The 11,909-nt window shown below is 47.6% G+C and overlaps 1 protein-coding gene across 2 annotated transcripts in view; it reads right to left on the reverse strand.

Moving 5' to 3' along the window:
• Positions 1-11,909, reverse strand: part of dipk2ab (divergent protein kinase domain 2Ab) — a 48,440-nt gene extending 36,531 nt beyond the window's left edge. Inside the window, exons 1-2 of one of the 2 annotated variants that reach the window (XM_083632196.1) lie at positions 11,776-11,909; positions 1,874-2,732 (exon numbers count right to left, since the gene is read on the reverse strand). In XM_083632196.1, the coding sequence (XP_083488322.1) occupies positions 1,874-2,527 (654 nt within the window). In that variant the 5' untranslated portion in view covers positions 2,528-2,732; positions 11,776-11,909. Of the gene's footprint in view, positions 1-1,873; positions 2,733-11,486 lie in introns of both variants that reach the window. The other variant, XM_083632195.1, reaches the window with a different exon arrangement.

Consider the following 11,909-nt stretch of genomic DNA (forward strand, 5'->3'; position numbering starts at 1 on the left):
CTTGTAATTTACACCGCCGCACGCTGAAACTGCGGAGTTTTCCTTTCAATTCTTCCTCCATAAAAACAAAAGGTGTTACTGGTGGGCACGTTATGTAATCGGTGTATCCCCCAACACCGTGTAACACCGGTAACACCTAAAATCGCGGCAAGCCTAGCCAGTATGAGATTTTGAACTTAGGAAAAAAATAACACTGTTTCACATTATTTTTTAAAGCCCCACTCCAGTCAGTTTTTCCTACCCGTTTCACTTTGATGTTCGATGAAAACGTATGCGAACGCGCTGTAACAATGCACGTCACGTATCGCTTATTGTCAACAAAACGGCCAACAGATATTGAAGCTGATGGACTTTGTGGGAATAGCGTAACTCGAACTGGTTAAAAGTTACTATCGCCGTGTTTTGAGCAAGGTGAACACTTAGCAAATGTAGCGGCTAACGGCTAGCTAACGGCAGATGGTACTTACTGTAAATACTGTATTTGACACGTCACTCGTTAGACAACATAATGTCTGACGTCAGCACCCGTTTTTACCAACAGCATAGTTTTAGGACTTATAAGGTTATTTGTCAAGAAAATACACTGGGGACACTGTGGCTAATCAGCAGAGCAGGGAAACTTACAGTAACGCATTAAATATCTTAAAATGACAAAATAACATGATATAGAACATTTGTAACATTGTGGGTTAGTATGTTAGGGGTTATATGACATTTCGAACATAAATTAAATTCTTTTCTGAAGACTGGAGGGTGTGTTGGACGTATTATATTATACTTTTCTACCATTATACTTCTCTAACCGTTTATGTTGCTTTGCACAGCCCAAGACAGCATTATTCTCACATTTTTCTCAAAAGTGACACAATCTACAGTATGCTTTAATTCTCAAGGCAAAATCCTTCCACTTCCTGTCTCGTCCTGGTTAACGCCAAGATAGCTTGATGCAGCTATCAGCGACAGCAGCCAGACACAGGCCACAGCCGAGCCTGCTCCGCGCCGAGCATTAAAGCTAGTTTTTACTCTGTCTCACATGTCATTTTGGGCACAACGTCTCCTAAACGCAGCGTTTCACCGTGTGGTGCAACATTTCTGTTGGTGAAAAGTGTGTGTGTGTGTGTGTGTGTGGGGCGTCTGTCTGCCTCTGTGTGTCTTGAGTCCTGTCAGCTAACCTTATTGACATGTAGCTAACGGCTAGCAGCTCATGCTAGCAAGGCTGCTAGCAGCTGTGCCAGCCAAAAACAGCTGATACTGTCGGAATGGTTATGGTGGAAAAATCTGTGGTTTCAAACCGTGGTATACCGTGAAACCGGCCGATGAATACCCAGGCCTGGTTCATACTGACACTCCTATTCTCCTGAAGGCTCTTCCTCATCCAAGGGCAATCCAGGTCACAGATCAGCCAATCTGGGAACAGCTGTACCTTTTTTTGAGGCTTCCTGTACAGCCTGAATCTTCCGGCCGGGACGTCCGCCTCCACGCAGTGCCGCTCTCTTGTTGTACCGGTAAATATAAGAGTTCCGGTCCCGAACGCTAGTGAATATATAAGAATTTTGACGTTTAGCATTCAAAATAAAAGCGACGGAATGTATGTTTTTAAAAGGCACCGCTGCGCGGAAATGGAAGTCCCGGGTGGAAGATCCGCGCTGTACAGGGAGCCTCAAAAAAATGTACGGCCGTCCCAGAGTCTATTTTTACGTGCAGAAATAGACTGGGTTCCCAGATTGCAGATCAGCTAGCTCTTTGTCAAGACCTGGAAGCTTCCTGAACCATTGTTTTGGTGGAACACTTAGGGACACGTGCATTGTGCAATGAATAGTAGCTGTCCAGGAAATCTATGCACATGGAAAAGACATTAAAAAGATCACAATACCTGTAGCACAAGCGGCTCTGGGTTGAAGGCCAAGGTCATGAGCAGCTGCATCCTCTCGGTGTCCTTGAGGTTCTTGAGCAGGAAGCTGCCTGAGTCTTTGGTCTCGGCGTACCTGCGGACCACGCGGTCCAGCAGCCTCTGAGAGGGGCAGTGCACCAGGTCTGACCAGCCCTCCACCACCTCTGGAGTGAGCAGACGAACGTCCCCGTTGAGCCGGGCAAATTCGGTCTTGTACATGGCCTGGATGAGGTCGCAGCGCGGCCGGCCCGTGGCCCTCTTGCAGATTTTCTGGTCGATGTCGGCCAGTTCCTGGTTGGAGCCGAGCCGTTTGAGCACCACGCGGCGGGTGCCCTCCCGGGGCTCGCCGTACTGAGCAAAGTAAACATTCTTGACGTTGAAGACGTCGAGGAATCGCAGGCGGCCCCAGGTCTCGAAGGACACCTGGCCGTTCATGAACTTGCGGCACCAGCTGGTGCCGAAGCAGGCGGGACACTTGTTAAGGTTGATGAAGCGTCGGTCTGTGAGCTCGTTCTTCTGGAAGGTGGCGAACAGGTTGTGGGTGTTCATCAGCAAGATGACAAACAAGCCCACCACCAAGAGGAGCTTCAGACAGCGGTAGAGGCGGCCCAGTTTGAGAGGCAGGAAGCGCAGCATGTTGGGGCAGGATGGGGAGGGGACAGGGGAGAGGAGGGGTACCGAGATGATGGTCAGGAGGCTAACCTCAATGCCTCTCCGTCATGGTGTACTGGGGTGTCTTCTAAAGTGGCAGGCAGGGACGAGGTTGGCACAGCTGCCCCTTGCCAAGCTCTGGCAGGGGCCGGTGAGTCATGTTCTCCCTTCTCAGTGTGAACCAGCAGGCCTGGAAGCAAGAGAAGAGAGCAAGACAGAAAGACGTTACATCAGGGAAAAGCTACATTTCACAACAGTTGAGACACTGAATGTGGCCCTTTTGGTCACATGGATAACAAGTAAAAAAGGCTGGTGTAATTGTTCCACCGCCGGGCCTGCTGCAACTTCAAGCCCCCAAGTACCAGCATGCAATACCTGCTATAAAACAAAGAAGCACTTTCTGTGGCATATGAAATTGTTTCACAAATTGGAATTGCTTGGGTCATTTGAGAGAATTCATTACTTTTTGAGCAGAAACGAGATGGCCCAGAGCCAATGCAATAAACCTGCCTGCACCCGTTTGCCATCTTTCTCTTTGGGAAATCACTTCTTACAACCCCAATATACAAAAAATGATAAATAAAAGTACGCAAAAGGGAGGAATAAAGTGTCAGTGATGAAATTAAGAGGCGACGTACAGCATGCTCTCCCAGTATAAATAAAGTGCTCTGGACTCTGGAGAGGATTCCTCAGAGGACCTCACTCTGTGGCTAGAGGAGCATCCATCACTTTGCCCCCGATGCACCGCAAAATAACAAGCGCTGCATAGAGCAACACTGCTCACAACATCTAGTCCAATTCATTCTCTCTTCAAACAAAGAACCTTCCTTTGCATTGTGAAGAGAGTCACGCTGAGTGAGAGTTGCCCTGCTTGGTTTTAATCAAGCTTTGAAGTTGTCTCTTTGAAAAAGGCTGCAATCACTAAAATAACATCAGGGGTTGGGGGGGGGAAGGGGCGAGAACTCTTCCCTAGGCATGGTGTGAATGCATCTGTTAGGTTGATGTCAGCAGTGACGAGGATGGTAAGAATCAAGTATGGACCCACAGTGCCAGAGAAAGAGCAATGCTCTCAGAAAGCCTTGAAGCCCCCCCCCCACAGTGCCCCCATGATGGAGCCATGTTATACCCCTGATCAGCTGTTTGGCATCGAGTCTTCAGAAGTGGCTTTGAGAAAGAGACAATGGCTCTGACCATGCAAATTGGCCATCCTCCATTAGAGCTCATTAGGACATGCCTATTAGGCTAGCTGACTTGAGAGGGCACGGCTAACGAGCAGGCACACTGGTGTGATTAGTGTGCGTGTCGATGGGTCCCTTGCATTTTACGTTCAGATCGAAGTGGCTGAGAGGTGGCAAAGCACGGGGCTGGAGGAGGGCAAGAGAGAGAGAGGTGGCAAAGCACGGGGCTGGAGGAGGCCAAGAGAGAGAGAGGTGGCAAAGCACGGGGCTGGAGGAGGGCAAGAGAGAGAGAGGTGGCAAAGCACGGGGCTGGAGGAGGCCAAGAGAGAGAGAGGTGGCAAAGCACAGGGCTGGAGGAGGGCAAGAGAGAGAGAGGTGGCAAAGCACAGGGCTGGAGGAGGGCAAGAGAGAGAGAGGTGGCAAAGCACAGGGCTGGAGGAGGGCAAGAGAGAGAGGTGGCAAAGCACGGGGCTGGAGGAGGGCAAGAGAGAGAGGTGGCAAAGCACGGGGCTGGAGGAGGGCAAGAGAGAGATGTGGCAAAGCACAGGGCTGGAGGAGGGCAAGAGAGAGAGAGGTGGCAAAGCACAGGGCTGGAGGAGGGCAAGGGAGAGAGAGGTGGCAAAGCACAGGGCTGGAGGAGGCCAAGGGAGAGAGAGGTGGCAAAGCACAGGGCTGGAGGAGGCCAAGGGAGAGAGGTGGCAAAGCACAGGGCTGGAGGAGGGCAAGAGAGAGATGTGGCAAAGCACAGGGCTGGAGGAGGCCAAGAGAGAGATGTGGCAAAGCACAGGGCTGGAGGAGGCCAAGGGAGAGATGTGGCAAAGCACAGGGCTGGAGGAGGCCAAGAGAGAGTTGTGGCAAAGCACAGGGCTGGAGGAGGCCAAGGGAGAGAGAGGTGGCAAAGCACAGGGCTGGAGGAGGCCAAGGGAGAGAGAGGTGGCAAAGCATGGGGCTGGAGGAGGGCAAGAGAGAGAGAGGTGGCAAAGCACAGGGCTGGAGGAGGCCAAGGGAGAGAGAGGTGGCAAAGCACAGGGCTGGAGGAGGGCAAGAGAGAGAGAGGTGGCAAAGCACGGGGCTGGAGGAGGCCAAGGGAGAGAGAGGTGGCAAAGCACAGGGCTGGAGGAGGCCAAGAGAGAGATGTGGCAAAGCACAGGGCTGGAGGAGGCCAAGGGAGAGAGAGGTGGCAAAGCACAGGGCTGGAGGAGGGCAAGAGAGAGAGGTAGCAAAGCACAGGGCTGGAGGAGGCCAAGAGAGAGAGAGGTGGCAAAGCACGGGGCTGGAGGAGGCCAAGGGAGAGAGAGGTGGCAAAGCACAGGGCTGGAGGAGGCCAAGAGAGAGATGTGGCAAAGCACAGGGCTGGAGGAGGCCAAGGGAGAGAGAGGTGGCAAAGCACAGGGCTGGAGGAGGCCAAGGGAGAGAGAGGTGGCAAAGCACAGGGCTGGAGGAGGGCAAGAGAGAGAGAGAGGTAGCAAAGCACAGGGCTGGAGGAGGCCAAGAGAGAGAGAGGTGGCAAAGCACAGGGCTGGAGGAGGCCAAGAGAGAGAGAGGTGGCAAAGCACGGGGCTGGAGGAGGCCAAGAGAGAGATAGAGGTGGCAAAGCACAGGGCTGGAGGAGGCCAAGAGAGAGATGTGGCAAAGCACAGGGCTGGAGGAGGCCAAGGGAGAGATGTGGCAAAGCACAGGGCTGGAGGAGGCCAAGAGAGAGATGTGGCAAAGCACAGGGCTGGAGGAGGGCAAGAGAGAGAGAGGTGGCAAAGCACAGGGCTGGAGGAGGCCAAGAGAAAGATGGGTGGCAAAGCACAGGGCTGGAGGAGGGCAAGAGAGAGAGAGGTGGCAAAGCACAGGGCTGGAGGAGGCCAAGAGAAAGATGGGTGGCAAAGCACAGGGCTGGAGGAGGGCAAGAGAGAGATGTGGCAAAGCACAGGGCTGGAGGAGGCCAAGGGAGAGAGAGGTGGCAAAGCACAGGGCTGGAGGAGGCCAAGGGAGAGAGAGGTGGCAAAGCACGGGGCTGGAGGAGGCCAAGGGAGAGAGAGGTGACAAAGCACAGGGCTGGAGGAGGCCAAGGGAGAGAGAGGTGGCAAAGCACGGGGCTGGAGGAGGCCAAGAGAGAGATGTGGCAAAGCACGGGGCTGGAGGAGGCCAAGAGAGAGAGAGGTGGCAAAGCACAGGGCTGGAAGAGGCCAAGAGAGAGAGAGGTGGCAAAGCACAGGGCTGGAGGAGGCCAAGAGAGAGATGTGGCAAAGCACAGGGCTGGAGGAGGCCATGGGAGAGAGAGGTGGCAAAGCACAGGGCTGGAGGAGGCCAAGAGAGAGATGGGTGGCAAAGCACAGGGCTGGAGGAGGGCAAGAGAGAGAGAGGTGGCAAAGCACAGGGCTGGAGGAGGCCAAGGGAGAGAGAGGTGGCAAAGCACGGGGCTGGAGGAGGCCAAGGGAGAGAGAGGTGGCAAAGCACAGGGCTGGAGGAGGGCAAGAGAGAGAGAGAGGTAGCAAAGCACAGGGCTGGAGGAGGCCAAGAGAGAGAGAGGTGGCAAAGCACAGGGCTGGAGGAGGCCAAGGGAGAGAGAGGTGGCAAAGCACAGGGCTGGAGGAGGCCAAGAGAGAGAGGTGGCAAAGCACAGGGCTGGAGGAGGCCAAGGGAGAGAGAGGTGGCAAAGCACAGAGCTGGAGGAGGCCAAGAGAGAGATGGGTGGCTGCAGAGTGTGACAAGGGCCAAGATAAGAAGCTGTATACATGACTTCCTGCCTCACACCTCCCCCAGGAGATCAGGCCAGTCGTGTCACTAATGTAAAAATATAACATACCCACATAGGGGGAAGTACAGCTTCAGTATGTGTTTTTCACCACAGAATTGCACAACTATTTCTAGAAAAATATGTAATGTAAATATGACTGGGGTTGGGAGACCAACAGAAATAAGTTACATTCTAACTTAAAATGGTGATACAATTTTTCTCTTAGGAAATTTTATTCAGTATTAAAAGATATACCGGTAGGCTAGGTATATCTTTGTTTCTTCCTTTTTTTGTGAAATTTCAATTTCCTTCCTGAAAATACAGCATCAAGCTTCAATGGATTGTGTGTGTGTGTGGGGGGGGGGGGGATCCCAAGCTAAGGGGCAACAGTTCTCTTTTCTTTTGCACCCTGAAAAAGCAGGTTTTTCCATCTGCTCAATGTAAGTTTAGGTTTTACACATGAATTATCAAGAGGACTGCATGGCTGAAATAACCTCCGATATCTCAGAAACAAAAGAAGTACCACTAAGCTATTACAGATTTGCAATCTAAATAGTATTTCATCAAGCAAAATCCAGGCAGATATTTCCAGCGAAATATATTAACAATAACCAAATAACCCCCACCCACTCAAAATGAAAAAAAAAAAAAAAAAGAGGTAACAGCGATTTAATAGAGTATGAAAATGTATTCAGTTCCAACAGACTTGCAAAGAAAGCAAGTGTAAAATGTAAAAACCAACTTTGATAAGAATCAGGATGTCTGCCTCCTATTACAGTGAACATCCACGTCACTGACTGTATGATCTCCAAGTGCCATTTAGCATCTGACACGGGCTGGGACAGCAAAGATCTGCCAGCCAGGAACTATATCGGGGGGGCAGATATGGGGGTTCAGGTTAGATCGGGGGGCAGATATGGGGGGTTAGGATGGGGAGAATTGGGCTAAGAGGGAGGGCCATAACCTCAGCCAGCCTGGGAAGTCGGGGCAAGCTGGAACAAGCCCTGAACACTGCAGAGCAATGAGATGCATTAAGAGCAGAGGAGCTCCTTCCTCTCAAGAGAAAGTGCTAGGCCTCAATTACCTATCAGCGTTACCTGGATGGATGATGTGAATGACTTGACTAATTGCTGGGGTGACAGCATCATCTACACAAGGCTTCCCTTCCCTGCAGTTAATGAGAGATGGGAGGCGTTGAAATTCTTAAAATATTGACAATTAAATGTGTGAAACTGTCAACGATTACCCCTCCTTGAATAAACACCCGAAAAGCATTGTGCTGTTGTTCAGCACGTAGCTAGCTGCTAGGTAGAAGGATTTAAATGCTATGAGATTTACTGGGTTATCATAGGCTGGAGGACACCAACATCCAGCTGCACTGGAAGGATGGCATAGTAATTTGAGACAGACTATTTTCCCCGGGTAATTTCCCCACTAGACCACAATATTTATTGTGTATTATTATTATTATTACAACAGCATTCATTTTACTTTATCTCTGCACATTGCTAAAGCCACCCTCAAGATTATTTAAAATATGGATATGCAGTTATATACCTACCGAGAAGCGTTGACTGTGTACACACTACACAGAGGTTTATGGTGGTTGCCTACTCGGGTTATTGGTGAGGGTAAAGTTCACTTTCAGCTCTAAATTAAAGCCAGATGCAGCCAATTCCAACACAGATGGAACCCGCCCCAAATAGACGGGCAGTGAAATTTAAAGCAGTGTTTTCTTTTGGACAAACCTCATTGTGCCCACAGAAACGTGTGTTTTAAATTACCCCCGTGTGCACAATACTAAGGGAAAAAACCCTGTTCAGAACGAGCGCCAAATTACCTCTCATCGTACAGAGCGGCTGCCAAAAGTGGGGTAAGAAAGTTTCTCAGCCTTACTACTCAGTCGACAAAGTCTGGTGGTGAGCACTTCCACAGAGGCAGAGAAAAGAGGGCAAATCAAAGGACGGCTGACTCCTCATGCATGGGAGATGAGTCTCGCATTCACAATGTTCCAAGTTTGGCAGATGTTAGGAGCCGCAAAACAGCTCATTACTGGGACAGAAAAGGCACAGGATGAAGCCATGATGGGCCCCACGTTGGCTTAAAACAGAATAACAAAAGGTCGAGATGAAAGAAGATGACATCCTAATATCTTCTAGCATTCTAATTTTTATAAAACTCCGATTTTGACAAAGTCAACCGGATAAGAAATCGAAGCTTGAAAAGGAAATGTCCTTGTTGAATATTGCTTTTCCACAGCTCCTTGTGTCAAACTATGAGTTGAGATAATGGTGGTACGAGGGCAAGGCAACTCTCCAGCTAACCCATTTCCTTTCCTTTCCACGGCACCTGAGGCTAAACTTCATTATGATATAATGAAGTCAAGCCAGACGTCAACATGCTTGATTAATTTCACTGGTAATGCAAAAGCGAGTGCAAAGAGAAAGTAAAGTGATAGAGTTGGCAAAAGGGGGAGGGAAAAGAGAGAGGTGGTCAGAGAGAAAGACAATGTCAATTAGGGATGCAATTTTGTTATACATTTTCTTAATCGATTAATTGGTCAGGTTAACGATCAATTAATGATTATATTAAAAACTGCTTTTGACATACAAAATAAAAAATACAAAATGCAGGGTTTTACACCTGTCTTTAGGCCTACCCAACAAGTTGATCAACCAACTAAACGTCCTGCATTAGCTGTCATTGTGCTTGTGGACATGAGATATTTCAACATGGTATTACAATGTTTCCAATGATTACTGTTGTCATTTTGGGTGTCTTGGCTTTCTTCTTCCGCTGTATGAGCAGTGAAAGTTACATTTTGCCCTTGTGGTGTTGAGACAATTTCAGAAAAGAAAAGAAAAATGACAAAATAGCACATAGCCTACATTGACAATTAATCGGTTAACATATAGTTTGATCGATCAAATTCTTAATTATCGATTAATCGATTAATTATTAACATCCATAATGTAAATCAGTGTAAGCAAGCTAAAGCCTGGGGACAGCAAATTGAGAGAGGAATGCTCAGATATTGCCTATGGGATGATACAAATGGAAAGAAACCAGAGCAACTGTTCTCCATCTCTGAACGGACGGACACAGACACGGACACACACACCAATGGAAGCCCCAGCCTCCCTACCGAACCCCTTCCTTCCATTGCAAATGTGCAGCTCAGACTACTGTTGCCAAGGTTATCGACTGAGGGAGTCAATAATGTTTGATCACAAAAACATTCATCCACAGCCGGCTTGCCTCGGTACAGCAAACACACAGACAGTGTGGATAGATAGAAATGACAGGCACATTCACACGCCTCATGGAAAATTGAGTCCTCAGAATATAAGCACCAATTAGAGGCATCCTCACACAAACATGAGTCCCTTCATCGCTGGCCCAAAATCAAACCTCACAGGTTTTTAATGAGAGTATCAATGCTATCCGTTTTACGCCAAACTGCCGCAGTCGTCTGGTGGGACAGACTTCAACTGGGAGGAGTTGCTCTGGATTCTTCAGCTGATAAGATTTTCATTTTGTTTCATTCAGACAGTTGCAGTTTCGAGTGAGCCGGCTGTAGCACTGACAGAGTTTGAAAGGTTATTGTGCAGTTAAATCTCCGGCTAGTATTATCACAAACAAATGTGTCATCTATGTTCGCAAACAAATGTGTCATCCAAGTGAGGCTACCTTTGAACTGATTAAAACTGCTGTCAAACGAGCTTCATTTATAACAAAAAGAAATTGTGTTTACAGACTAGTGGAGGAAAATAAAATGTATTACCAGCCAGCCATGTGTGGGTAAATTCTAATACGACTCCAATTGTCACTGATGTACAACAAGTTGTCCCAATATGATTTGGTGAATTTGGAGCAAAAACAAAATGCAAAAACAAATCTACTGCTCCTGTGGGAGTTTTTAGCATTTCATTACGATTCTCTCCCATGCAGTACTGGGAAACATTCAAATCAAGCAAATCAGTCTATTTTCATCCGTTTCCTTGCCAACAAACCTTGCACAAAAAAAATCCACTATTAGCCTCCTGTTAATAGAAAATAATAATAATAATAATAATAATAATAATAATAATAATAATAATAATAATAATAATAATAAATTGAAGTGTGCAATTCTATTCATTAAACTGTTAAGGCAAATTCCTTAGAACTTATTAGAGACTTTTCCTGGACCAAACAGCAGGACTGAAGAAAATCAGCCGAGCCAGAAGTTTGAAAACTGTGTGCAATCATTAAGACTGTAGAAATCTCATGGTCATATCAATTTGGCAATTACTGTGAATTAGACTTCTCATTTTCAGAGCCAGATCTTTGCTGTCTGTTTGCAGCCAACAAGGGTGACAAATTAGAGGATTAATACAAAGCAAAAATAAAAATGCATCTAAAATCAGTTGACCAAATAGAAACCTGTTGAGCTACATTGCTTTTAAACTACAGTTCCAAAGGGAAACCAATGCAAGACCGTTTTTATTGACTTTCAATGAACAACCAAAATGCAAATGTACACCCTCTACATCAAGATTGTGACTATAATTTGATACAGGTTGCTGCCCCCAAGTAGCCATGCAGAGATGAGAGCACATTCTCTCTGCTCAAATCATTCACATAGCCTTTATGTTTGATAACAGAGGGCTACTTTGTAACTTAGCTATTTACATGACATGAATTCATCCATTCAGATGTGTAACCTTAGACTCATTGCCACAGTTATGTAGGTGGCATCTGTGAAGAAGACCATGTGCTAACGTTCAACCTTTCTTAAACACTGTGCTCTTGCATTGCATCGTTGCATGCTGCTGCATTCTATTCTTTTCTACTGTACATCAAAGTGAGGCTAAATTACACATTATAGACAATTTTGAAATCCCTTTTTTTCTTCCTTAGATTTGACGTCTTATCAAGGCAATGCTTCAGAAAACAAAGTCTGGGTGACTGATACGAGTCGCAGCGTGCAGTCAGATTTAAATGGTTAGTTCAGGGCAGTGCAGATCCACACACACAAGCCAAGTGTCAAACAAACCTGTATGACTTTTTCCTCCACTCTGAGTCCGTAGTACTGTAGTGAAATGCCTAGCGCTCAGTTGACATCATTCTTCAAAGTTGCGGCTACTTGGCTACAACGCGGGCGACGGACACTTTGAATCACAATCTAAAAGGAGAAGAGCTTATTCAAAACACGACGGAGATCTCGATCAAGCAAACTCACACGGGCTTCCCATTTCCAGCTCCGAGGGTATGTAGCCAGCTAGCCTGCTAGCTGCTGGAATAAACAGTTGTAATGTCGGTTCTTAACTCTTCGTATACCGCACCTTTCCGCCCGGACGACGCGCTCCTTTTCACAATGGACAACACCGTGTATATTGTGCATTAATATCCATATCTGTCCGCTTATCATGAGTCCCTTTGTGCTCACTGAATTGCCTGTTTTCTTCTCTCAGGCTGC

The sequence above is a fragment of the Poromitra crassiceps genome (assembly GCF_964638095.1).
Source record: "Poromitra crassiceps genome assembly, chromosome: 2".
Taxonomy (NCBI): Eukaryota; Metazoa; Chordata; class Actinopteri; order Beryciformes; family Melamphaidae; genus Poromitra; species Poromitra crassiceps.